Below are 25,784 nucleotides of genomic sequence, written 5' to 3' on the forward strand. Positions count from 1 at the left end.
ATGAAACTATGTATTAAATGATATTCAAAATGTAGTGCAGTAAAAAGTACAATAATGCTTTGGAATGATGTGAAGTAAAGTTTTCTAAAGAGAAGCAGAGTAAAAATACTTCACTACTGTCCGCCTCTGCACAATAGTATTCCACACGTTTTAATAATTACTAGTTCTGTGTTTTTCCAGTGGTTGAACAAGGAACAGATGAGGGCTGTTTGCCAACCACTGATTCACAATGAGTACAAAAAAAAAAAGTGCAATTTTTTTAAACATCATTGCTACGTCCCGAAAGAATGAAAAGGTTCATTTTAAAAATATACCTCTGTTGTTAGGTTTCACTGCTGTGCCATACATTTTATTTACTGTAAACTGTTAGATATTTATGAAATGTGGACATAGTAAGCTTTTTTATGTGACCCAGGACCACAAAACCAGTCATAAATGTAGATATAGAACAATATTTGGCCGAGATATCTGAAATATGCAAAAAAAAATAATAATAATAATAATTTTGAGAAAATCGTCTTTAAAGTTGTCCAGATGAAGATCTTAGCAATGCATATTAGTAATCAAACATTATGTTTGGATATATTTACAGTTGGAAATGTGCAAACTATCTTAATGGAATATGATCTTTACTTAATATCCTAATAATTTTTGGCATGAAAAGAAAAATAGGTCATTTTGACACATACAATGTGTTTTTGACTATTGCTACAAATACACCTGTGCAACGTCTGACTGGTTTTGTGGTCCAGGGTCACATTTTTCAAGAAATTGTAATTATATATTTCGTCACAATACTGACATTTAATCTCCATCATACTGTTTTAGATCATTCCCGTTGTTTTAACATTTAATACATGACTGATGTGCAAAATATTACCTTGTCAGTGCTGAAAGATTAGATGAATGTGTTGACAGTGGAGATGAAATCAGTTTGGAAATACACTCTTTCATATATAGAATAATTCTACTACTCAAGAAGTTCTTCAGAGATAAAAATAAGTTAAATATTGCTTAAATATAAAACATAGGCCTCCATGCAAACATGCAACCTTACCTGGTTTAGTAAAAATGCTATTTAGGACTCAGTCAGGAAAATTAAACTGAATATTTTTTTTCCTTCTTATTAGAAATATATCTCTTGATAAATACTACAATAAAACGAATCTCCTAGTATAATATAACGACTGGAAGTGATTCTGGCAGGCCTTGTTTGACTCCAATCTTGGAGACATTTCAGTTGGCATGGACAAGAGGGGGCACAATACAAGAGAGCGCACACTTCCTGGAGCTTAAGCAACCCCCGCAGAAAACAAGAAAAACAAACGAGCCCATGGAGGCGAGAGCTGTAAAGTTCTAGCCCCGCGTCCGATGGCTCGGATGGTTTGTCCTGGTTAACGGGACACGTAAAATAGGGTTTATCGAGCGGCATTTTCGGGTACATAGAGAGGCCGATGTGCGGCGCAGCAGCGGCGTCGTGGAGCGAGCGCTGCGCGGAGGGGAGATCCATCGACCGCACCAGCGCAAGCCAACAAGCGGCCTAGCGCTAACACACAACAGCCAGCGCTTTTATATCGATGGGATACCCCTAAACGTACTTCACAGAGACCCTAGGGCGTATTCCCCTTCTGAATGACAACAATTTTCCGTCGTTTGGCATGTCTGACATACTTTAATCTGGTTCGGAGCCTCTTAGCCGCCTGGCTAACGGAATAGATTGACAGGTTAGCTCGTTAGCCGCTAAACAAGTTTTATAAAGTGACTTATCACACACGTTTATCTGTGTAATGCAGACCGTGTCGATGGAAGAGGCTCTCCAGCTTCCGTTTTTATTCTAGAACCATTCGGTGGTGAAGTCTGAAGAGTTTAGGACTATAAAATCTGTTGTTTGTGTATTAATGGTTAGCTGGCTAACGAGCTAGCGATGTCTATTTTCTCCGCCGAAATGCTGGAAACACCTGTGTACCCGTTTGAGGAGATAGAATATGCTGATATTGACGTGGAAGAGGTGAGTGACATGATAAGAAGGCTATAAAGTTAATAAACACACTGACAGGAGCGTGGAAATGTCCTGCAAACATTGCTTTGATAGCTAATACCATCAGTGGGACACTTGACATTGTATTTCAGTACACATTTCTATTTTTAACTTTATTTTTTTATGTTTGTCATTAAGGAACACTGTTCTTGAAATATTAATACATGTGTTTTGTTGAATTATCTTTAGTATGTTTTATGCAACACCTTTACACAGTTGTAGGTGCTATTCTGTGTTATGTTTTCCTATAGACACCTTCCTATTGAGTTTTATGGGCTAGGTTTGTTGTGAACTGTTGTGAATGTGTGCTTTCATTCGGTGTGATGTTCTCTTATTTGTGTTTTTTGTAGGTGGTGGGCAGAGGGGCGTTTGGTGTTGTGTGCAAGGCAAAGTGGAAAGGCAGAGATGTGGCCATCAAAACTATAGAAAGTGAATCGGAGAGAAATGCCTTCATTGTTGAGGTACTGTCCTATTCTTTTTCACTTGTTCACGTTGGTAACTGTAGTCAGAAACGATAAATTGTGCATAAACAGTCATTTGGTCTATTTTATTTCATAAATGCATTTGGTTGACTCTTCTCCATTCTCTCTGTTTCAGCTTCGCCAGTTGTCCCGTGTAAATCATCCAAACATTGTGAAGCTCTATGGTTCATGCAGTAACCCTGTAAGTCTCTACAATGTGTTGTGATTTAGTAAATTTGATGTTGAAGTGTTAGCTATGTGCAAACCATTTTTTTTTTCTTGTGGAAAAAAAACTTATAACAAGGTTCATTATCTTTCACTGCAGGTATGTCTGGTAATGGAATATGCAGAGGGGGGTTCATTGTATAATGGTGAGTAAGTTTTTAGTAAATTACTTTGCAATACTTTATACACAGTAGCATTACAATATCTTTTGAAAATGTGCACAGAATTATGATATTAAAATCAGCTAAATAGGTAATACATATCTGAAATCCTTCGTGAATCAACAGAAAATGAAAAAAAACATCTATCAAGAACATTTTTAATCATGGTTTCAACATTGATAATAATAACTTTTTCTTGAGCACCAAATTGCCATATTAGAATGATTTCTGAAGGATCATGTTACACTGAAGACTAGAGTAATTGCAGCGGAAATTTAGTAATTCAGTCTAAATAAAAATGTTTTATGTATACTAGAATAGGAAAGTTATTTTAAATTGTAATAATATTTCACAATATTACAGTTTTTCTGTATTTTTAACAAATGCAGCCTTGGTGAGCATAAATAACTTCTTTCAAAAGAAAGAACCGCCCCCAAACTTATAAATGACAGAGTATGGTTTTCAAGAGGTTGGTCTCACTTAGGTCTTGGCAAACACTTTTTGACTTATTTAAAATCTTGCTTACTAGTTTTGAAGGCCTTTTTTGGCTGTCATATTAGGTAAATAAAATTTAAAATGTCACTTAAAAGTTGTTGTATTTGGACAAATCAGTTCATATTTAGGTTGTTCTATTGTGGAATTAATTTACACTAGGTTTCCATTATAGATTTGCGCAAAATCTTCGCAATATTTTATAAATCTCGATTTAAAAACCTGTTGCGAATTGACAGCGTTTCCATTAACTGATGTATTTTTTTTTTCCTCTCATGAAAAGTCATGGCGACGGATGTTGATAGGTTTACATATATTGAAGCCAACGCTCTAGCCGCTATTTTTAATCGAAGGAGATGTAGGTGAGATGTAATTTGTGGTATAAACCCTAGCATTGATGGGATTTCCAAGCATTAATGGCAATGAAATCCACTCATACTTGTGAGCGGCCACGTATGAGGTGTTTCTTGGAGGTTGGAGGAAAGATCATGAGACTTTTACGTATGACAGGTGACCTGTAGATATGAAAAAACTGTTTCCATTGCAATTTTGTAAAATATTCCTTTTTCGAATTACCTGAAAAACCATCTCATGCAAGCGTAAAAACATTTTTGCAATATGTGACCCTGGACCACAAAACCAGTCATAAGGTTAAATTTGACAAAACTGAGATTTGTACATCATATGTAATAAATAAGCTTTCTATTGATGTGTGATTTGTTAGGATAGGACAATATTTGGCTGAGATACATATATTTGAAATCTGAAATCTGAGGATGCAAAAAAATCAAAAAGACTGAGAAAATCACCTTTAAAGTTGTCCAAATTAGGTTCTTAACAATGCATATTACAAATCATACATTACATTTTGATATGTTTACAGTAGGAATTTTACAAAAAATCTTCATGGAACATGAACTTTACTTAATTTCTTAATGATTTTTGGCATAAAAGAAAAATCAAAAATTTTGACCCATGCAATGTATTTTTGGCTATTGCTACAAATATACCCCAGCGACTTAAGACTGGTTTTGTGGTCCAGGGTCACATATATGTTTCCGTTGGGCATATTTGCAATATGAAGGGTAATGGAAGCGTAACTAATAATGTGCAAAATATTTTGGTGTTTACAAATTTGCATGCATGCTCAAAAAGATTCTCTTATTGAGTATATTTCTATTGGTGCAGTTTTACATGTTCTTTGATTCCATGGCCTTTTACATAAATGTTTCAAAACTAGTACGTTTAAAATTGCTCCCTAACCCTGGACCTATAGTAATAGCGAGTTTTAAGTTCTTCTCGGTGTTCAAGCACATATGGCTGTTCCAGAAGTGAGTGAGTGAATGCTTCAGCATGTGTATGTGTGCTTGTGTTTATGACTTTTCTGTGTTGACAGTGCTGCACGGTGCAGAGCCCCTTCCTCACTACACTGCGTCTCACGCCATGAGCTGGTGCCTGCAGTGTTCTCAGGGGGTCTCGTATCTCCACGGCATGAAACCAAAGGCTCTCATTCACAGGGACCTCAAACCTCCCAAGTATGCACCTCAATCATTTCTTTCTTATTACAGTGTCTTGCATCATGTTACTGGAAACAACTGAGAATTCCTCTTTCTCCTCACCCTTGTGCTTTTCACAGTTAGTCCTAGTCATGAAAGATTTGTTTGAGCTTTTATTCTTAAACGCACCTGATTACATTGTGTCTTGTTTGATCACTTGTAATCAAATCGCCTGAGAGTCGTACCAGGTGGAAACAGGCTGTTTGTTTTCACTCTACATGTGCTGATTGTTTTCTGACTGTGATGGAAACATTACTGGATCATTCAAGCCTCCCATTAATCATAAATGCTGTCTGGTCCAGGTGTCAGAGGGTTTATGTTCTGGAGTCTTACGCTGCATCACTTACATCATGGCAGCGTATGGTGTTGTCCAGGCCAGGGCTGGTTATTTATGATCCTCTGTTTGTAAAAAATTCTGGCGGCACACCATGGAAACGGTCAGCTGGCTTTTCTCCCAGACACTGAGAATGAAGTTCCTGGGAAGAACTGGGTTATTACTAACATTTGATGTATTACAGCTCACTAATGCTGACATCAAACCACCATGAACCGCTCAGAAGTGCTTCAACTGCGTTCATTAGGACTAAAGCACAGTTGGTGACTTGTTAAATGACATCTGTATGCCTCCATTTCTACTCAAAATATTGCAGCAGTTGCAAATATTTAGCGAATCCGGGCCTGACCGTTTTGACGTCACTTTTGCGGCGACTGGTAATGTATTTATAACATGCCAGATGAAGCTTGCACAGCCTAAGTGAGTATGTGAGAGAGACTTGTGCAGAACTCAAAACAAATGAGTGCACAGTAGGGGTGTGCAATATATATCATCTGCGATAATATCATAATTGTTTTAACGATGTTCGATTTGACTTTATAGAGTATTTAAAAATCATTCAAACCCCCTACAGAGTGCAGTGCAGACATTACGTGTCTAGACTAGTAAGCGTAATTGTGCATTCTTTTAGTAAATGATTCAGTTTATTAAAATACATTTAGAATGATCACAAATTCAAGACATGGGGGCAGAAAATGTATAGATTTATTTTACTTCAAATAGTTGAATCACACAAAGAGTGATGATTTTTTTTCTCTAACAATTACCATGATTACAAATGTGAGAGAGATTTTTTTTAAAAACACTTCAATAGACAAATAGTTACTTAAGAGACTTTTTATGGGTTTTAGACACCATATTGCCTGTTTCGCCAACAAAAATCATTCCAAACACAGCCACAGCACTGTTTTGGATCTCTGAGCAACATGAGTTTCTTTCCTGAATGAATCAACCTTTTAAATGATTCGGTTCAATCGCAGTGACTTACTTATTAACGCTGACTTGCTTTAATTCCACATTTAAAGTATCTTTTCATTTTTAAAATAGTTTTAATTACCAGTATTCAACATTTTATGTTTATTATATCACAACATTATTTATGCATTTGTAACTGCAGGTTACATGCATTCATGACCTGCATTAAACGATTTGTAAATTAATCTAAATGCCACTTTCTGTGTTTCCTCTGCATTGCAAAAATGAATTTTGTTGATACTGATTTAATTTGGTTGGTAACAGCCCAAATGTCTTCTTATTCTAATTCTCTGATTAAGTGTAAGAATTTGACTCAAAAGATAATGCACACTTTTTAAAAGTTAGAATGCCCATAAAGGGCAAAAAAATCAGTTTAAACTTATATTAATTTATATCAGTGTGAACTGACCATCACACAGCAAATGAAGAATATCAAAAAATGTGGGAGTCAGCTGTCTATGGTAGTCATTAAGATACAGCACAATAACACACTCAGCAAAATATAGTCTATCGTTATCAATAAAATTCCTGAAAATATTGAGATTATTTGTTTGTCAATATTGCACACCCCTAGTGCACAACACTCAGAGAAAGTTATAGATGCATACTGCAGTATGAAAAAAAGATACTTCTAGGCTAATATCTGATTTAGGTAAGCAACATTGCATAACCAAGATGTTTCCCTTAATATAATTGACAGTTTTCTCTCAGCTTTGTCGACGAAAATAGTTCCAACCACAGCAGAACTGTTTAGTTATTAAATAAATCCACGTTTTTGAACAAGTTAATGAAGTTTGCAGTTTGAATGAATTGGCTAAACGAATGACTAAATCATTCACTCATTAACATTAATTTGCCGCCACCAACTAGTGGTTTGGTTTTATATTTAAAAGTTTCATTGCATTTACCTCAACTTTTAAACCCTTAATCTAAATTTTTTTATGCAGTCTGTGTAAATACATTTGATGCTATTTCAGATGCAGCTTCTGTGTTTTCCGTGGTGTAAAGATATTTGACGTTTGAAAGGAGTTTGTTGATACTGATTTCATTTAAACAACTCTACAGTTTCTTATTATTCTATCTGAATTGGTTGATATAATGTGAAAGATGACATATTTAATAAGGCTTAATAAGGTAAAGATTACCATTTATAAACAGTGGGAAATGAACAGTTTTGTTATATACAGCAACTTTATTTTAAATGTTGTTGAAGTGAGAGAAGATCTGTTACATAGTCCATTGTGGGGGAATTGTAATGTTTAGTAATTTTTTTTTATTATTATTATGTACATTTTTGCATTGGGAAAAAAAAAAAAGATCTTTGAAAGAAAATCGGAATCTGCAGGTCACACACACAAGAAATCGGAATTGGAATCAGCCAAGAAAATTCCAATTTGTGCATCTCTCCTTTTATTCAGCAAGGATGCATTCAGTTAATTTCTGAAGGATCATGTGAATGCTCATGATTGAAATAATTGCTAAAAATCACAAGATTAAAACAAAAATAAATGACAAAAGTGTAAATTTAAAATTCAAACATAAATCAGTGATTTTAAATTGCATTAATAATTCATAGTATTACTGTTTTTAATGTGTTTTTTAACAAATAAATTCAGCCATGCTGAGCATCTCTCAAGAAAGGGTTCTTTCTTTAACAACAAAAAAATCTTACCAACCTCAAACATTTGAACAATGGCTATGTATTCTGTTAAACTTTTAATTCATGTTTTTTTCCAAAGAAATTAGGGTCGATTTTGGTCAATTTATAATATAAAACTCAATATTACCAATGGCAGAAAATAATGATGTTATTAATCAGATTGCACACTTTATTGTAACTGGCTAAGCATGGGGGGAAAATTGTAATTATTATTCATTTGACTTAATCTGAGACCACTTTTGCCATGGCACTCCTATGATGCCAAAAAATGTTGACTGTAAAGATGTCTCTGTTTATCTATTTTGTATATTTTTTGCACCTAGTCTGCTCCTGGTTGCTGGAGGTACTGTGCTGAAGATCTGTGACTTTGGGACAGCATGTGACATCCAGACACACATGACTAATAACAAGGGCAGCGCAGCCTGGATGGCCCCAGAGGTGTTCGAAGGCAAGTTTCATGAACTATCCACAAACTTTTGAACATTTTTCTACAGCCATTGGCTTATAAATGGGTTGTTTTTTATTTTTTTTTGCCTAGATGATTTTGATGGCAACTTACTTGCCATTCCTCTTTTCACTTTTTCCTTGTTTCTCATTAATTGACTTCTCACAGGCCATTTCAGTCTTCTATCACTCATACAAATATTTCCCCAAAACCAGAGTTGGTGGACGTTCCTGGTCTAGATGATGGATGAAACCATTATAATTTAATGCATGCGTTCGCAATCAACCGGTAATGGGTTTCAATTTTACCAAACACGTTCAGGGGCACTCAGCTGTCAGGGGGGTCGGAGGAAACATCAATTAGGAGCAGGTTGTTATCTTGTTTGTTTGGGGAGGAGCACAAATCCCATGTTATTACTACACTAGCGCTGCCAGCAGAAGAGACACAGCACTGCTCATTTGCCGCACTGACAACAGTATTATCAAAAGACCAGAGCAAGGCAGTGTAAAGACATACTAGTGCGAGGCGCTGTAATTTAAGAATAATAAGAGCAGCAATTAAGGCTCTCCAGGGCAGCATGAGAGGAAATTAGCTCATCTGTTCAAAAAGGGCCGACAAGATGAAGGCTCTCCCACCCTGAACAGCAGAAAAGTAGCTAATTGGAAATAGCTTTCATTCTTTATGTAGTATGGTAACATTTGCGTCAATATTATTTTGAGCAGCTTGATGCGAATGTCAACCATACCAAGAGTAATTAATTATTTGCCGAAGACGCCAGACCCTTTGAAAATAGTTGATTTAGGTCTATATTTTAGTATATTTAACTTCTGTAATTATGTGAATTTAAATGTGATAAAGTAAGGTAATTGGTGTACAAGTATTGTTGCAATTTGTTTTTACTAGTCTCATGCTCAATTACGACAGTGTTTTAGTGCCACATTAAAAAAAAAACACATTCTAAGATTATGAAATTAAAGTCATAACACAGACATGCTGCTTAAACTGAAGTGAATACAGCGATCTGTCACGCCACGTTAAAGAGCATGAAAAACACATTATTGTTTGTATTTTGCTATAAAACTGACAGAGATTTTGCAATGTCTCGCGGTGTGACTTTATTCTCATAATATTACGACTTTATTCTTGTAACATTTCGACTTCATTCTCAAAATATTTCATCTTCATTCTCAACATTTCGCCTTCATTCTCGAACCTTTTTGCCTTCATTCTCAACATTTCATCTTTATTCTTGTAACATTTCGACTTCATTCTCAAAATATTTCATCTTCATTCTCAACATTTCGGCTTCATTCTTGAAACATTTCGGCTTCATTCTCAACATTTCATCTTTATTCTCGTAACATTTCGGCTTCATTCTCAACATTTCATCTTTATTCTTGAAACGTTTCGGCTTCATTTTTCAACATTTCATCTTTATTCTCGTAACATTTCATCTTCATTCTCGAAATATTTCATCTTCATTCTCAACATTTCGCCTTCATTCTCGAAACTTTTTGCCTTCATTCTCAACATTTCATCTTTATTCTCGTAACATTTCGACTTCATTCTCGAAATATTTCATCTTCATTCTCAACATTTCGGCTTCATTCTTGAAACATTTCGGCTTCATTCTCAACATTTCATCTTTATTCTCGTAACATTTCGGCTTCATTCTCAACATTTCATCTTTATTCTTGAAACGTTTCGTCTTCATTTTTCAACATTTCATCTTTATTCTCGTAACATTTCATCTTCATTCTCGAAATATTTCATCTTCATTCTCAACATTTCGGCTTCATTCTTGAAACATTTCGCCTTCATTCTCGAAACATTTCGCCTTCATTCTCAACATTTCATCTTTATTCTCGTAACATTTCGACTTCATTCTTGAAATATTTCGCCTTCATTCTCAATATTTCGACTTCATTTTCGAAAAATTTCAACTTTTTCATAACATTGAGTATTCTCGAAATATTTCGACTTCATTCTCATAATATTTCCACTTTATTCTTTTAATCTTAGATTTCTTTTATTTTTAACGTGGCATTAAAACACCGTCTTGCTCAATAAATGTGGACCTTAATCAACAAATTATGGGCATGTAAAGGTAATTACTATCTGTATGTGTGTGCTGCAGGCAGTAACTACAGTGAGAAGTGTGACGTGTTCAGCTGGGGTATCATTCTCTGGGAGGTGATCACACGCCGGAAGCCCTTCGATGAAATCGGTGGCCCTGCTTTCCGCATCATGTGGGCTGTGCACCGTGGTAAGTTTTACGCTTGCGTGTTTGTGCCCTAAGTCTTTTTGTCTTATTTCAAGATTAGAAGTTTCAAGATCATCGTTCTTCCTGTAGGCACGCGTCCACCTCTCATTAAGAACCTACCGAAGCCCATAGAGAGTCTGATGACTCGTTGTTGGTCCAAAGACCCATCGCAGCGGCCTTCCATGGAGGAGATAGTGAAGATCATGAGCCACCTTATGAGGGTAACGCCCCACCGCCAGCATGCCTGGCAAATCATCCCAGTGTTTCTGCCTGTCTATTCTACATCATATTCTGCCTCTTTACTCTGATGCCTCTCTCCTCTCTCTAGTACTTCCCAGGATCAGAAGAACCTCTTCAGTACCCTTATCAGTATTCAGATGAAGGCCAGAGTAACTCTGCCGCCAGCACAGGTACAGAATAACAAAATAGGATTGAATAATAAATACTTGTTCATTTCATTTTATTTAGTTCAAATCATTTTCTGATCATTGATCATTCTGATCAATAATTTTTACATTCTTCCCGACTGTTACACAACCATTCAAGTAAATCTGTAAGATTTATTTATAAGTTCATTTTTAGTAGAATATTTATTTAATTTATTTAGCAGGGATGCAATAAGTTCATCAAAGGTAACAGTAAAAAAAAAATTACATTGTTATAAAAATGTGTTATTTCAAATAAATGCTGTTTTTTATCTTGCATTCAAAGAGTTCTGAAAAAATGTGTTAGTTTCCAAAAAATATTAAGTTGCACAACTGTTTGCAAATATGTGACCCTGGACCATAAAACCAGAGATACAACTATTTGAATTAAATTCTGGAATCTGAGGGTGTAAAAATCTAAATATTGAGAAAATTGCCTTTAAAGTTGTAAAAATAAAGTTCTTAGTGATGCATATTACTAATCAAAAATTAAGTTTGATATATTTATGGTAGGAATTTTACAAAATATCTTAACGGTTCATGATGTTTACTTAATATCCTAATGATTTTTGGCATAAAAGAAAAATTGATAAGACTGGTTTTGTGGTCCAGGGTCACACATGTGATAAGAATTTTTTCTAGAGATTAGTATTATGATTTCTGAAGGTCTAGAAGACTAGAGTAAAGGCTGCTGAAATAATTTCTTAAATATGTGACCTTAAATATGCTATATGTAGCACAGGTATATTTATAGCAATAGCCAAAATTACATTGTATGGGTCAAAATTATCGTTATATTTTTCGTTTGTTGAAAATCAAGTAATCAGTATTAAGTAAAGATCATGTTCCATGAAGATATTTTGTAAATTTCCTACCGTAAATATCAAACTTAATTTTTGATTAGTAATATGCATCACTAAGAACTTTATTTTTACAACTTTAAAGGCAATTTTCTCAGTATTTCAATTTCTTCTTCTTTTTTTTTTTTTTTTTGCACCCTCAGATTCCAGATTTTTAAATAGCAGTATGCTGCCCTTTCCTAACAAACCATACATCAGTGGAAATTTAAAAGTTAATCCTTATGACTGGTTTTGTGGTCCAGGATCACATTTGCAGAGAGTGCTACTTAATGTTTTTTTTTTTTTTTTTTTAGAATTTTTTTTAGAATTTTTTGAATGTAATATAAAAAATATATATAAATTGTGTACGTCTTTCTCAATTTCAAAAAATGTACCCTTATACCTGGTTTTGTGGCCCAGGGTCACATATATTAAAATGAAAGTTAAGTTATTTTAAACCCTAGTAATATTACATAATATTTTACTGTATTTTTGGTCAAATAAAGCATAAGAGACTACTTTAAAACTAATTTTACCGCCCCCAAACTTTTGAACCGCCATGTATACAAAAATGTTGTTGAATTTTGGGTCATTTAAGAAGGGAACTGAAAGTTTTAAATAGCACGTCTCTCTAATCCAGGTTCATACATAGACTACACATGTACCAGCAACAAGAACGATATCAACATGGAGCACACCAACTCCCCTGGCAGCAACGACACCATCAAGTTCCCATACAAACCAAAGGTAACACATCAATAGTCTACATAACCACACAAAGACAACGTCCTCTCAGAAAGCTCAGAATCTGTATTTGTGTATGTTTCAGGGCGACCCGTTAAGGCCCGGTCATCCTCTCTCCAGAGGAGGCAGTGTAGAGAGTCTATCTGGCAGGCCACATTGTCTGGCTTCTTCCGACAGCAAACGAATGAGCACCGATCTCTCCGAACTGGAGCACAGATTGCCCTTTGCTCCCGCAGGTAACATTTGAATCCTCAGTGCTATAGTTTCATACCTTCCCAGCAATTCATTAAGAGACAATGACATTTTACAGTTCATACATACAAGTCAGTTTTGTTTAACATTGATTCATTAATGTGGAGTTTTTTTTCTCTTTTGCAGTAGACACAAAAATTGATATTTGTAAACTCCACACCTTTCTATTCCTCTTATCAGTTTTGTTCTCAGGATTACATGTTAACCAAGAACACACACCACTAACAATGTCCCTTTGTAGGCATTGACTTCACTTTTCTGTATTTGCGCTGGCTGAATAGTGCGTGCACTAGTACCCAGTGCACCGCTGATCTCAGCCGGTGCACCCAAACACACATCAGACACAAAGAGCTGCATGGCATCTCCATTCCTGCTTTGATCTGTCACTCATTCCAGCAGGCTTCCTGCCTCTCCACGGATGTGTGCGCTTTGTGTACGTGTTTGTATGCGTGTTGCATGTATGTCCTAATGCAGCTGAAGAATGGAGTGACGTCCCTTACCCAGTCTGCTTTGCTGTCTGCATTACTGTCTCTCTCTCTCTGTCTCAGTAAACACCATTGTCTGCATGCCTGTGTTCGTCGCTACATGCGCGTGTCTGTATGTGTGTTTTTGCAGCACGTCCACAATTTAAGCGAGGTCACCGTAAAACGGCATCACATGGCACCATTCTGGACATTCCCAAGATCATCGTCACAGGTACCGGGAGTCCAGGTGCTCCCAGCAAACAGCTCCTAATCAGAGAAGGGCGTCACTGTGACGCACGAGCACGCATTGGTTGTTACCCCAGTCTCATATCCCGTCACCCTGACTTAATGGAAACATATGGAAAAATATAAAGGAATAGTTCACCCCAAAAATGAAAAATACCCCATGATTTACTCACCCTCAAGCCATCCTAGGTGTATATAACTTTATTCTTTCAGATGAATACAATCAGAGTTACATTAAAAAACGTCCTGTCTCTTCCAAGATTATAATGGCAGTGAATGGCTGTTGAGATTTTAAAGCAAAATAAAGTGCATCCATCCATCATGAAAAGTGTTCCACAAGGCTCCAAGAGGTTAATAAAGGCCTTTAGAAGTGAAACGATGCATTTGATAAGAAAAATATCCATATTTAAAAGTTTCTGAACCATAATCTCTAGCTTCCGTTAACTGTCATTATTAATTAATTTGAATTTAATGTTTTGCCACGATTTTATTTTTTTAGAAAGCGCGATTTTAAATAGAAATATTACCAAATGTTAGACACTTACACTTATAACAGTAAAGGGAAGAGAACAATCCAACCGCATATCGACGCACATATTTAACGTATTTAACAAATGCAAAAATGTTGCATTTGAATTTTAGGTGTGCTTTAAGCTTTAAGGAGGCAGCCTTATCAGTGGTGCACAAGATGCGATGATGACGTAATTGTCATTGCATTATGTTTTTATTAGCCTATTTAGTTGAAGCCACTAGATGTGGTGCTGCTGCGTTGTTCATTAAAAATATTGCGGAAAAAGAGACCATCAATGCGGAGAACATCTTGTTTATGTCAAACCTGAAACTAAGCCATTCGCACAGAATGCATTATTTCGTGCATTTTCTAAGGGACATATCATTTATGAATATTCAGGGTTTATTGTTAATTCAGCTAAATTGAGCAGTGTGAAATGTGAAGAAGGATAACCCAGGATTCGGTTTACCCAAAGTTAAAGGATTACTCCACTTCCAAAATAAACATTTCCTGATAATTCACTCGCCCCCATGTCATCCAAGATGTTCATGTCTTTCTTTCTTCAGTGACAAAGAAATCGTGTTTTTTGAGGAAAACATTCTAGGATTTTTCTCCATATAATGAACTTCAATGGTCCTCAACAGATTGAAGGTTAAAAATGCAGTTTCAGTGCAGCTTCAAAGGGCTCTAAACGATCCCAGCTGAGGAAAAAGGGTCTTGTTTAGCAAAAATATCATTATTTTCTAAAAGAAAATTACAATTTCTGTACAAATGCTCTGCTATGTGCATGTGTACTCTGTGCAGTCCTGTTCAGTACAGTTAGGGCATGTTGAAAAACTGCAGAAGTACCAACCCAGTGTTTATGTGAATGGGCAAAGATCAAACGCCCTTTACAAAAAAGTTGGGCATTTATTGAAGAAAATGGTTGATCGTTTCGCTAGATAAGACCCTTCTTCCTGGGTTGGGATCATTCAGAGCCCCTTGAAGCTGCATGAAACTGCATTTTTAACTTTCATTCCGTTGAGCACCATTGAATATATGGTCAAAAATCAAGTGTGAAAAGCCCTTTTGTGAGTGCAGTCTATGTAAAATTAATTTGTCAAATGTCTTAATTCATTAGTTAGAAAGCGTGGTGTGAATAATACAGAACTAACTGGTTTGATTTATTTATTTATTTATTTTTTTTTATAATGTAGTGCAAGCATGCTGAGAAATAATCCAGTGATGATCAGTTAAAAATCAGTTTTGTGACCCCTGCTCTAGATGATTATTAAATAAGTGTTTGATTCTCTGTGTCCTTGTTTTTAAATCCAAAAGCAATTGTTTACATTTTCTATATTGATCTTATATCCAGCTAATATTAACAGCTTGTTTTTCCAACCAAGATGTTTTGTGTCAGATTTGACGGTGAATAGTGATCCTGGAGTAACAACCATTCTAATCAATTCTTTCTCTCTCTCTTTGGTCTTTTTGATTGTAGTGAACTGCGGGCAATGATTTTCACACCCTATCCTCATGACTGCTTCTGCCTCTTACCACTAGAGGCACTCTTTTAACGCTATTAAAAAAATAATCAAGGATTATAAATCAAGAAAATCCCATAAGCAGTGATTTAAAGTGCTTCACTTGATCAGCATGTGTGGAGATGGGGATGTGGATTGATATGCCTGTCTCAGTCGATCTGTTTGGCTTTGTAGTAGGTGAAAGAGGATCAGCCAGAGTGTGTGTTTGTGTGTGTGTTTCTCTCTGTGGTCATGCACTAGCTCGCCCATGTCTCGCCTGCAGAAAGGATATCGCCAAATGCTCTGCTTTTTGTTCTTCCCTCTTCCATACACACACGTTCATTAACTTGTTCATTAATTCAGTGGATGTGGTTGTGATAAATCTCCTTCACATTGAGGGTCATCGCTATTATTATCTTCATCATCCCTAATAAAGCTGAAGGAAATGGGGACGGTGAAGGATTGTGGATTGGGGGGAAAAAAGTTCAAAGCAGGTGTTGCATGATGAAGAGGTTATTAATTTGGTGTAACAATGAGAAAATCTGATTTGCATCAGAATTGTATCCCTCCTGCATGCACGCTCTTAACCTGTCAATCATTTTTGTTATTCTCCTAATCATTTTGACAGTGAATTGACCTCATCAGTGACAATCATTATTAATAATAAAAGATTTAAGGGCATATTCATTATAGAGTATTAATATTTTTTCCTACCATTTTTATTTTTAATTTAATTGTGTTCTTGAATGGGCTGATATCATTGCTTAAGAGAGATTACATCTACATTAAAGCAATATTACTGGTTAAATGCAAATTAGGGTCTATCTGCAGTATCTGTGGTTTATAGCTGATGACTGCAGGCAATCATTTTGACTCATCCTTCAGGTTTTAAAGGATTAGTTCACTTTCAGATTAAAAATTGCTTTTAATTTACTCACCTCGTGTCATCCAAGATGACTTTATTTCTTCAGTTGAAAATTAAGGTTTTTGAGAAAAACATTCCAGCATTTTTCTCAGTATAGTGTACTTGAACGTGAGCCAACAGGTTAAAGGTCTAAATTGCAGCTTCAAAGCCAAGCTTCAAGGCCCTACACAATCCCAGCCAAGGAAAAATGGTCTTTTCTAGCAAAACGATTGGTTATTTTCAAAAATAAAGTACAATTTCTATCCTTTTTAACCACACATACTCATCTTGCACTATTTACAAAGCAAACATGCAAATTAAGTAAAACCCCCTTTTGTTTTTAAATTGGAAGAGAAAATGTTATTTTTTTATTATTAGTTTTTCACCCATAATGCATGAAGTCGTAGATGCAGAGCTAGTGCAAGATGAGCATTTTTGATTAAAAGATATACATTTGTATTTTTAGAAAATGACCAATTTCGCTAGATGCGCCCCTTATTTTTCAACTGGGATCGTGTAGAGCTTTTTGAAGCTGCACTGAAACGGCTATTTAGACCTTCATCCCATTTGCTCCCGTTGAAGTCCACTATATGGTGAAAAATCCTGGAATGATTTCCTTAAACCTTAATTTCTTTTTGACTGAAGATAGAAAGACTTGAACATCTTGGATGGCATGGGGGTGAGTACATTTTTAGGATTTTTTTATTCTGTATGATGTTTGTAGAGCTTATTTGTATTTAACCTGGAATATTCCTCCTCCTAATCATTTTTCTGTACATATAGTACATCATATTTAATAAGTTGCATTCTATTATTAATGGTTTCATTTCTGCTGGTACTATTCTAGATGCTTTACCTGATTTATAGTTTGCCTTCAATGAGAGTGTGTTTGTTTCTAGGCTTTAGTAAACTTGTGTTATCTTCTAATAGTCATGATTGAGAGTACAGCTCCTATCATCATCTTTGCTGCTTCACGTTTCATAAATACAAACTCTTTAACCTCCAAAATGAAAAAACAACAATCATCACTCTATGATAGGAGCTGTCCAATCAGTGCAGGCCAAGCTGCCTGTGTGATTCTGTAGGTGTGGTCTGCTGAATTTGGTGTGTGTGTGTTTTGCTGGGACGGCCTTTCGAGGGGTTTGATCACGTGAAGGCCATGTTAGAGGAGATGCTGTCATGGTAGAGTGTTGGGGATTTAATCAGTGCAGCTGTCTGAGTGTCACATCCCTCTTGCTCCAGCCCTGGGGCGAGAGCTCATACACTACCAATAAGACTTATCAGATTTTTATTTTCTTTCCTTTCTCTGTCTTTTTTGCAGCAACCTGTGAGCCTCATAGACGCAGTTCAGTGCAGGATCTTCCTGCCATTGGTACGGAGTCCAGTCAGGTAGGATGCTTCAGTTTTACACTTTCAGTGGTGCAACGTAAGGAACTGAGAAGAGTTTGGATGTGACAAAGAATAAAATAAGCACTCTCACATCTGATGATGCACTGGGAGGACACAATAGTTTATCAAATAAAAAAAGAAAGCGTATAAGATCTGTTTTGTAAGAGGAGACTGAGATGTTGTGGGTGTAGATTTTCCCCAGAGGGCTTTTTGATCAGTCGAATCCTAACATCATCTAGCTCTGTTCTCCTACACTTGTCCTCAGCAGTCTTGGGAAAACAGTGGAGTTCATGCAAAGTTTAGGCAGTTGAGAGTTTCTCTCTCGTCTTGATGATTTATTTATTTTTATTTTACTGGATGGGTGGAATGCTTTTGAAATTTGTTTTAAGCTCAGCAAGGCTGTATTTATTTGATCAAAAATAGAGTAAAAACAGTAATATTGTGAAATAATATTTTTATAATTTAAAATAACAGTTTCTAGTTTAATATTTTTTTTTAATCCAATTTATTCCTGTGATGGCAAAGCTGAATTTTCAGCAGCCTGTACTCTAGTAATATTATTGTCAATATTGAAAACCATTGTGCTGCTTAAAATATTTTGGGATTTTTATTTTCTGGATGAAACGGCATTAATATTTGAAATAGAAATCATTTGTAACATTATAAAAGTCTTTGCTGTCAATTTTGGTAATTTTAATGTGTCCTTGAATTGGTTTATTTTAACTTATAGTTGAGGTCAAAAGTTTACATCCCCCTTTCAGAATCTGCAAAATGTTTATTATTTTACCAAAATAAGAGGGATCATAAAAAATGCATGTTATTGTTTATTTAGTACTGACCTGCATAAGATATTTCACATAAAAGATGTTTACATGTAGCCCACAAGAGAAGATAATAGTAAAATTTATAAAAAGTTTACATTCCCTTGATTCTTAAGTGTATTCCTACCTGAATGAACCACAGCTGTTTTTTTGTTTAGTGATAGTCTATTGTTTGTCCTGAACACTTAAACTGCCTGCTGTTATTCAGAAAAATCCTTCAGGTCCCACAGATTTTTTGGTTTTCCAGCATTTTTGTGTATTTGAACACTTTTCAACAATGACTGTTTGATTTTAAAATCCATCTTTTCACACTGAGGACAACTGAGGGACTCATAGAAGGTGCAAATGTTCACTGATGCTCCAGAAGGAAAAAACATGCATTAAGTGCCGGGGGTGAAAACGTTTTGAATTTAAAGATATGGGTAAATTAACTTATTTTGTCTTCTGGCAAACATGAAAGTAGCTTCTGTAGCCTCTGAAGGGCAGTAATAAATGTAAAATATAATATTTAGGCAAAACACACCTCCATTCTGTTCAAAAGTTTTCACCCCCAGCTCTTAATGCATGTTTTTTCCTTCTGGAGCATCAGTGAGTGTTTGAACCTTTTGTAATAGTTGCATATGAGTCCCTCAGTTGTCCTCAGTGTGAAAAGATGGATCTCAAAATCACACAGTCATTGTTGGAAAGGGTTCAAATACGCAAAAATGCTGGAAAACCAATTTGTGGGACCTGAAGGATTTTTCTGAAGAACAGCAGACAGTTTAACTGTTCAGGACAAACAAGAGACTCATGAACAACTATCACTAAACTAAAACAGCTGTGGATCATTCACATTAAGGAGATGTAAACTTTTGAACAGGGTCATTTTTATAAATTCAACTATTTTCTCTTGTGTGAAATATCTTACCCGGGTCAGTACTAAATAATAACATGCATTTTGTATGATCCCTTTTATTTTGCTAAAATTATTAACATTTTGCAGATTCTGAAAGGGGGATGTAAACTTTTGACCTCAACTGTACATTACTAGAGAGACTATTCTAAGGCTACCTTAGGTTTCAAAATGAAACTTAAGGTAAATGGCTATATTCCTTCCTTATGGTGACTGTCATATGCACACTTTGATAAGGGACCTTTATATAAGGATGCATGGCATCTCCCTTTTGAATCCACAACATGTTGTCAATATCAAAATTTAGCTTTTTTAAATTGTATTTTTAATTGACATCTTGTTTGACCAATTACAGGATAGTAGGAACAACAGCAGATCATCTAGTCCCAGTGTGAGGATGATCACACCAGACAGGACAGGTAGAGTCTGCAGTTTTCCTCCTAACCATCAAACACTCGCACATACACATCTACATTTAAAAATAGGTTGCATAAATGTTTAATAACTTAATCAGCTGGGGGTTATAGTTGATGCATTGTTATGTGACACCTTTGTGCATGTTTGAAATTACATCATTGCACATTGTGACATTTTGTAAAGATATTTCTGAACACACCGCTTTCGTTCTCTCAGCGTGACCTCAAAGTTCATGTCCTCAGTGTGTTTGTGTGTGTAAATCAGTATCAGTGACAGTAAACGGCCCAGGCAGAGCGGCAGACGTTACGTAAGCATCATCAATGATTTAAGACGCTTTTCTCTCTGACAGTCGCAGTCCTGGACTGAGATGAGTCTCTGCTATTTATTGCTGAACTCTCACTCTCTTTCTGCGGATTACCACAGTTTACTATCAGCATTACACAACAAACTAAAAAACACTAGGGTTGTGTAGGGGGGCTGCTTCAGATCTGCTTTAGCTACAAATATTATAAATTACCAGTGATACAGATAGAATAAATCAGATCTGCTGTCTTCAATTCATGTTTTGTCCATGTTTCTTTATTCTTGTAGACACCAATGGCTCGGATAACTCGATCCCTATGGCCTACCTGACCCTGGACCATCAGTTACAGGTACACACTTTTAGGTTGAGGAATCCGAGAGAAAACTAGATGTGAACGATAAGATACTATACAGAATTTGGCCACCAAAAATAGGCATTTTCTATTTCAGTCTGTGCAGAATTTTCATTTTTGTGCATGACTAATTGTGAAGTATGACCACATGTGTATGGAGACTGTTTAGTCTATATTTGTGGTGTGGATGGTTTTGTTTCCAGGGTGCTGTGGTATCCATTCTCTCATAAAATATTCCCAAGATGCAAAAACAGCCCTCTAATTGAATTAAGTCTGGGTTACAATTTGAATGCTATTTATATGGTGTAATTCGGTTATAAATACATGCCAGCTTATTGAGAGCGAGGCATTTTGATATTTTTGGTGTTCAGACCCCGGCTGGTATAAATATCACTTTTGCATTTCAGATTAATTAGCCAAAAGCGGTGACATTTGATGAATGAATCTGTGTTTGTTTGCAGCCTCTAGCCCCGTGTCCAAACTCCAAAGAATCAATGGCGGTGTTTGAGCAGCACTGTAAGATGGCACAGGAGTACCTGAAGGTGCAGACAGAGATCGCTCTTCTCATACAGAGGAAGTAAGTGAGCGATCGGAATCAGATCAAATGAACTTTGAAGTTAAGGCTTGTTTGAAAAGTTTTAAAAAGTTTGAACGGTTTAAAAAAAGTTTAAGGTTCTCAAGTTTTAAGCTTGAGGGTTTTCAGTCTAAAATAGTTTGAAGTTTAAAGTAGTTTTAAAAGCTTAATGTTTGATAGATAGATATAGATAGTATGTTTTTACCAGCATGATTCTAGGATGATTAGTAATTTGCTAGCATGATTTTAGCTAAACTAGCTATTGGATAATTTTTTTTATTTTTTTTTATAAAATGTTAAATTGTTGCCTTGGCACTGAAATTATCAAGAAATAAAAGAAAAATAAATTAAACCTAAACGGTTACACAAAACAAAAACAAAATTACTGAAAATAAATTTAAAAGTAAAATGAAAATATAAAAGCTGATTTAAAAATAAACTACCAATTAATAACAAGTTCAACAATCCCAAACTGTATATCAGTGTCATTTCACAATTTTTTAAACTAATACTAATGTTACCCTGGACCATTTTTTTTTTTTTTTTTTTTTTTTTCCCAATTGAGATTTATACATCTTATAAATAAATAAGCTTCCCATTGGTATATGGTTTGTAGCAATGCATATTACTAAACAAAAATTATGTTTTGATATATTTATGGTAGGAAATTTACTAAATATCTTCGTGGAACATGATCTTTGCTTAATATCCTAATGATTTTTAATCTTATGGCTGGTTTTGTGGTTCAGGGTCACATATTTGGTACTAATATATGTAAAAAGTTACATCATTATTTTAAAAGGTTACATATGGAATCTATTAAATAATCTAACAATTTACATTCTCTTTGTAAAACAAATATTAGAAAATTGTAATCATATTGTTACTTTTATTTTAAATATGGAGAAATGCATGATTTACTCAGTTGTGTAATGATATTTGACTTTGCTCCTGAAAATAAATTGTTGCACACCTCCATTAATTTCTTTATTTTGTCAAGGATAATTTGAAGAATGTTGGTAACCAGAGAATTCAGTGAAAACCAAAACTGTTTAATTAAAGGGATAGTCCAACCAACCAAATAAAAAAAAATAATTAAAAAGCATAAAACAACTAAATAGAGATGCTCATCTTTGGCCTTGAAGCATTAGAGGTAATAGGCATAGCAATTGTTCAAGAAGACATTGAAAAATACATACAAAGCTATAATGTACAATCAAGCTGTTGTGTTATATTACACAGAGTACACAAAAACAACAGTCTCGAGTTAAAGGGATCCTCAGGTATTAAGACTTATATGGCTTCATAATTATTGTAATTGGTTATAATTTTCAGTCATAGGGCAACAAGAGAAGCAATTCAAGTCTTTACTGCTTTCGTAGCGATCAAAAGAGGAGAAAAGAATGGGAAGATGCCTGTGGACAAATAAAACTTCCTAAAGACCTGCTTCTTTGTTCTCTCCACTTCAGGGTTGATGCCTTTGGAGGCTTTTAGTAGATACAATACATTGTACAGGTCAAAATTTAGATTTTTCTTTTATGCCAAAAATCATTTAGGATATTAAGTAAAAATCATGTGCCATGAAGATATTTAGTCAATTTCCTACAGTAAGTATATTGAACTTTAATTTTTGATTAGTAATATGCATTGCGAAGAACTTCATTTGGTAGCAATTTTCTCAATATTTAGATTTTTTTACACCCTCAGATTCCAGATTTTCAAATAGTTGTATCTCAGCCTAATATTGTCCTAACAAACCATACATCAATGCAAAGCATATTTATTCAGCTTTTTGACTGGTTTTGTGGTCCAGAGTCACATATTTCAGTAAGAGACATCATTTATGTTAAATATGGTCATACAAGTCTTAATACCTGGGGTTCCCTTTAACAGTTGTTTTTCAAACTCTTAGTTACAGATAAACAATGATTGTGGTAAAGCCATAGACTGTAAAAAAATATGGACGTAGTGTCTGTGACATCACCTGTAGGTTTCTAAAGAGCATTTTTGAAGCTCATAGTGGGCGGGAGTCGGCCGTTGCTGAATCCACGCCCATCTAGCATGACAGTGGTGACAACAGCGTCAATCCACCTTTCACTCAAGTGGCCACGCCCTTAATTATGCAGAATTTAAAGGCTTAATGTAATTTAAACGAATGAGTTCTAAAAAAATTCACCCCCTCACAGTTGACAAGAAGGGCAAAACTAGCTGTATAAACCAAAACCATTTTTGGTACCAGGCTTTAAACACATTTTTTCTGCTGTAAAGATGGGCATTTTAACATGGGGAGTGAATGACATTGCAGCCAGTCTCGAAATGCAGTCTAAGTTACTTCCGTGTTGGTTTCAATAGAGAGAGCGGGAGGTTGTCTGTACTGAAGATACTAAAACAACAATACCCACATATATTAGATACCAAAGTCTTCTCTAATGTACATCTCTACAGGAAAGAGCTGATAGACGAGCTGGACCAGGACGAGAAGGATCAGCAGAATGCGTGTCGCCTCGCTCAGGAGCACAAGAAGCTCCTCGAGGAGAACAAGAGTCTGTCCACCTACTACCAGCAGTGCAAGAAGCAGCTGGAGCTGATCCGAGCGCAGCAGCAAAAGAGACAAGGCACCTCATGAACCCCCCTTTCATCACGAAGCAGAGCTAGACTGACTCTATAATCACAGTCCCATTATCTTGCCCTCCCCGATCCAAACATTGGGGTGGTTTATCTATAGTTTGGCCCAGAAACCCCTTCAATTCTGCCTGTTAAAGCACCCCACGAATACGGCAACCTTACGAAATGGGTCATTTCCACCCATGCAAACAGTTTCCGAGACCCTGCCCTCAACTGTGCAAGCATGCCGCGTTGCATGTGCCCATGAATCCAGCAGGATATGCAATAGCAGGGCCACAGTTAAAGCCAGGTGGGTGTAATAAACAGACAGTTGGTCGCTGATAAAAAACAGTCCAAACGAGCCAGCAAACGCGTTTTATTTTCAAGAGGAAACCTGCATTTTACGCCAGGGCTTTTAAGTATAGAGATGTTTATCAAGGAGGATGTAAAATGAATGTCACATCCCAGAATTCCCTTCGAATTTGGTGTTGGTCCTTGAGAATGTGAAAGTTGCATACAAAAGCTTATTTTATCATTTTAAATTGATTTTTTTTTTTTTTTATTCACTTCGTGTGTACTTTTCATTTTAACCCTTTTTATGCAAAAAAAAGTGCTATAGACGTTTTCTTTCTTTGATTTGTCTGCCCTTAAGTGTTATAACGTGTTGATTGAAATCGGGGGATGTATCTTACATATGCCTTGCATGTCGACCTTGCGTTTCTGGACGAACAAGGGACGATCTGTGTGTATGTGCGGCCTTGTAATCCGCTTCAACATCCCGTTTGCGAAGCGTCGCTCTACGGGAACCAAACAAATGGACTCGAGTGTATGTGATTGTGAGTACAAGCATTTTAATCATGACTTCAGTATTCTTGTGTTTCTTTGCTTTATCTAACCACGTATGGTAATTTATCCAGGGTTTTCAGAGATCCGCTTCATAGTTTTTGTTGCAAGTGTGGGGAAGACACTCTTTCTCTGAGCATGATTTATGTATTTTTAGTTCACACGATGCCTTAGAGTTGAATCGCTTGCAGTTTACTTGACTTGTTTTGTTGCTTTACGGCAACGAGACGGCTCACCCGTGTCACGCTTAATGCGATTGAGTTTTCAAAAGGCTTGCGAATGCAATGTGAATGGAATCAAGAATGATCTTGTCAATATGCTGCAGAAATCCTGAAATCACGATAAGGGCAGTCGACCCACTCTAGTTTCTCGTTCTTGCCACTAGTTTTACATCCCAGTACTTAATTTAAGAGCCGGATTGTTACATTAGGTATGGATTTCTTTTAGACGTCACACTTTGTTTACTCCGTTGCCCCAAAACACAAACTCGACCCACGTTTTTTGCACAATAACACCAGGACTGGTTCTGGAAGAATGCTCACTGTACCGTGAAAATCTTGAGCAGGGAAAGACACATTTGGATGTTCAAGATCTTCAAGTGAGTTCTCTGCAAATCTTTGTTTTTGTTTAACAGTGAAGTGGTGTATTTTTGTTTCTTCTTAGAGTTCAATGTTCATAATGAGTTTCTGTACTATGTGCTGTAAATAAGATGTCTGATTTCTTAAGCTGTTGGGAACGGGAATACACAGGTGAAGGTCGCATCTTGAAATAAATCGAACAGGTAAACACGCCTCGGGACGGGTCTGTGCTGTTTCTGGTTTTCACTTCAATAAATAAATTAAATAATACATTTATTGCATTTCTAATAAAGCTGTGCATGTAAATACATACGAGTTAGACTACTAGTAAGATTTTTAATGTTTTTTTTTTTTTTTTTAAGTCTCTTCTGCTTACCAAGCCTTGATTTATTGATCCAAAAAACAGCAAAAGCAGTAATACTGTGAAATGTTTTTTACTGTTTAAAATAACTGCTTTGTATTCAAATATATTTTAAAATGTAATTTATTCCTGTGATCAAAGCTACATTTTCA

The 25,784-nt window shown here is 35.8% G+C and overlaps 1 protein-coding gene across 2 annotated transcripts; it reads left to right on the plus strand.

The window, feature by feature from the left end:
- The first annotated feature begins 1,256 nt into the window (after positions 1-1,256).
- LOC141348593 (mitogen-activated protein kinase kinase kinase 7-like) lies at positions 1,257-25,491 on the plus strand. Of its 2 annotated transcripts, XM_073852869.1 has the most exons (17): positions 1,257-2,008; positions 2,389-2,499; positions 2,636-2,701; positions 2,825-2,870; positions 4,774-4,912; positions 8,226-8,354; positions 10,489-10,613; positions 10,701-10,831; positions 10,939-11,020; positions 12,515-12,621; positions 12,704-12,854; positions 13,486-13,566; positions 17,819-17,886; positions 19,955-20,018; positions 20,608-20,669; positions 21,134-21,249; positions 23,692-25,491. In XM_073852869.1, the coding sequence occupies exons 1-17, from the start codon at positions 1,925-1,927 to the stop codon at positions 23,870-23,872; spliced, it is 1,743 nt and encodes a 580-aa protein (XP_073708970.1). In that variant the 5' UTR covers positions 1,257-1,924; the 3' UTR covers positions 23,873-25,491. The 2 variants fall into 2 exon arrangements, with proteins under 2 accessions (XP_073708970.1, XP_073708971.1); XM_073852870.1 differs by lacking the exon at positions 13,486-13,566.
- Positions 25,492-25,784: the final 293 nt, after the last annotated feature.

The sequence above is a fragment of the Garra rufa genome, chromosome 13 (genome assembly GCF_049309525.1).
Source record: "Garra rufa chromosome 13, GarRuf1.0, whole genome shotgun sequence".
Taxonomy (NCBI): Eukaryota; Metazoa; Chordata; class Actinopteri; order Cypriniformes; family Cyprinidae; genus Garra; species Garra rufa.

Bases quoted from the DNA above. Each gene is read 5' to 3' on its own strand.
- LOC141348593 (XM_073852869.1), top strand. From the start codon at position 1,925: ATGTCTATTTTCTCCGCCGAAATGCTGGAAACACCTGTGTACCCGTTT. The intron at 4,913-8,225 runs GTATGCACCTCA...TTTTGCACCTAG, and splicing joins AGGGACCTCAAACCTCCCAA to TCTGCTCCTGGTTGCTGGAG. The intron at 20,019-20,607 runs GTAGAGTCTGCA...TTATTCTTGTAG, and splicing joins GATCACACCAGACAGGACAG to ACACCAATGGCTCGGATAAC.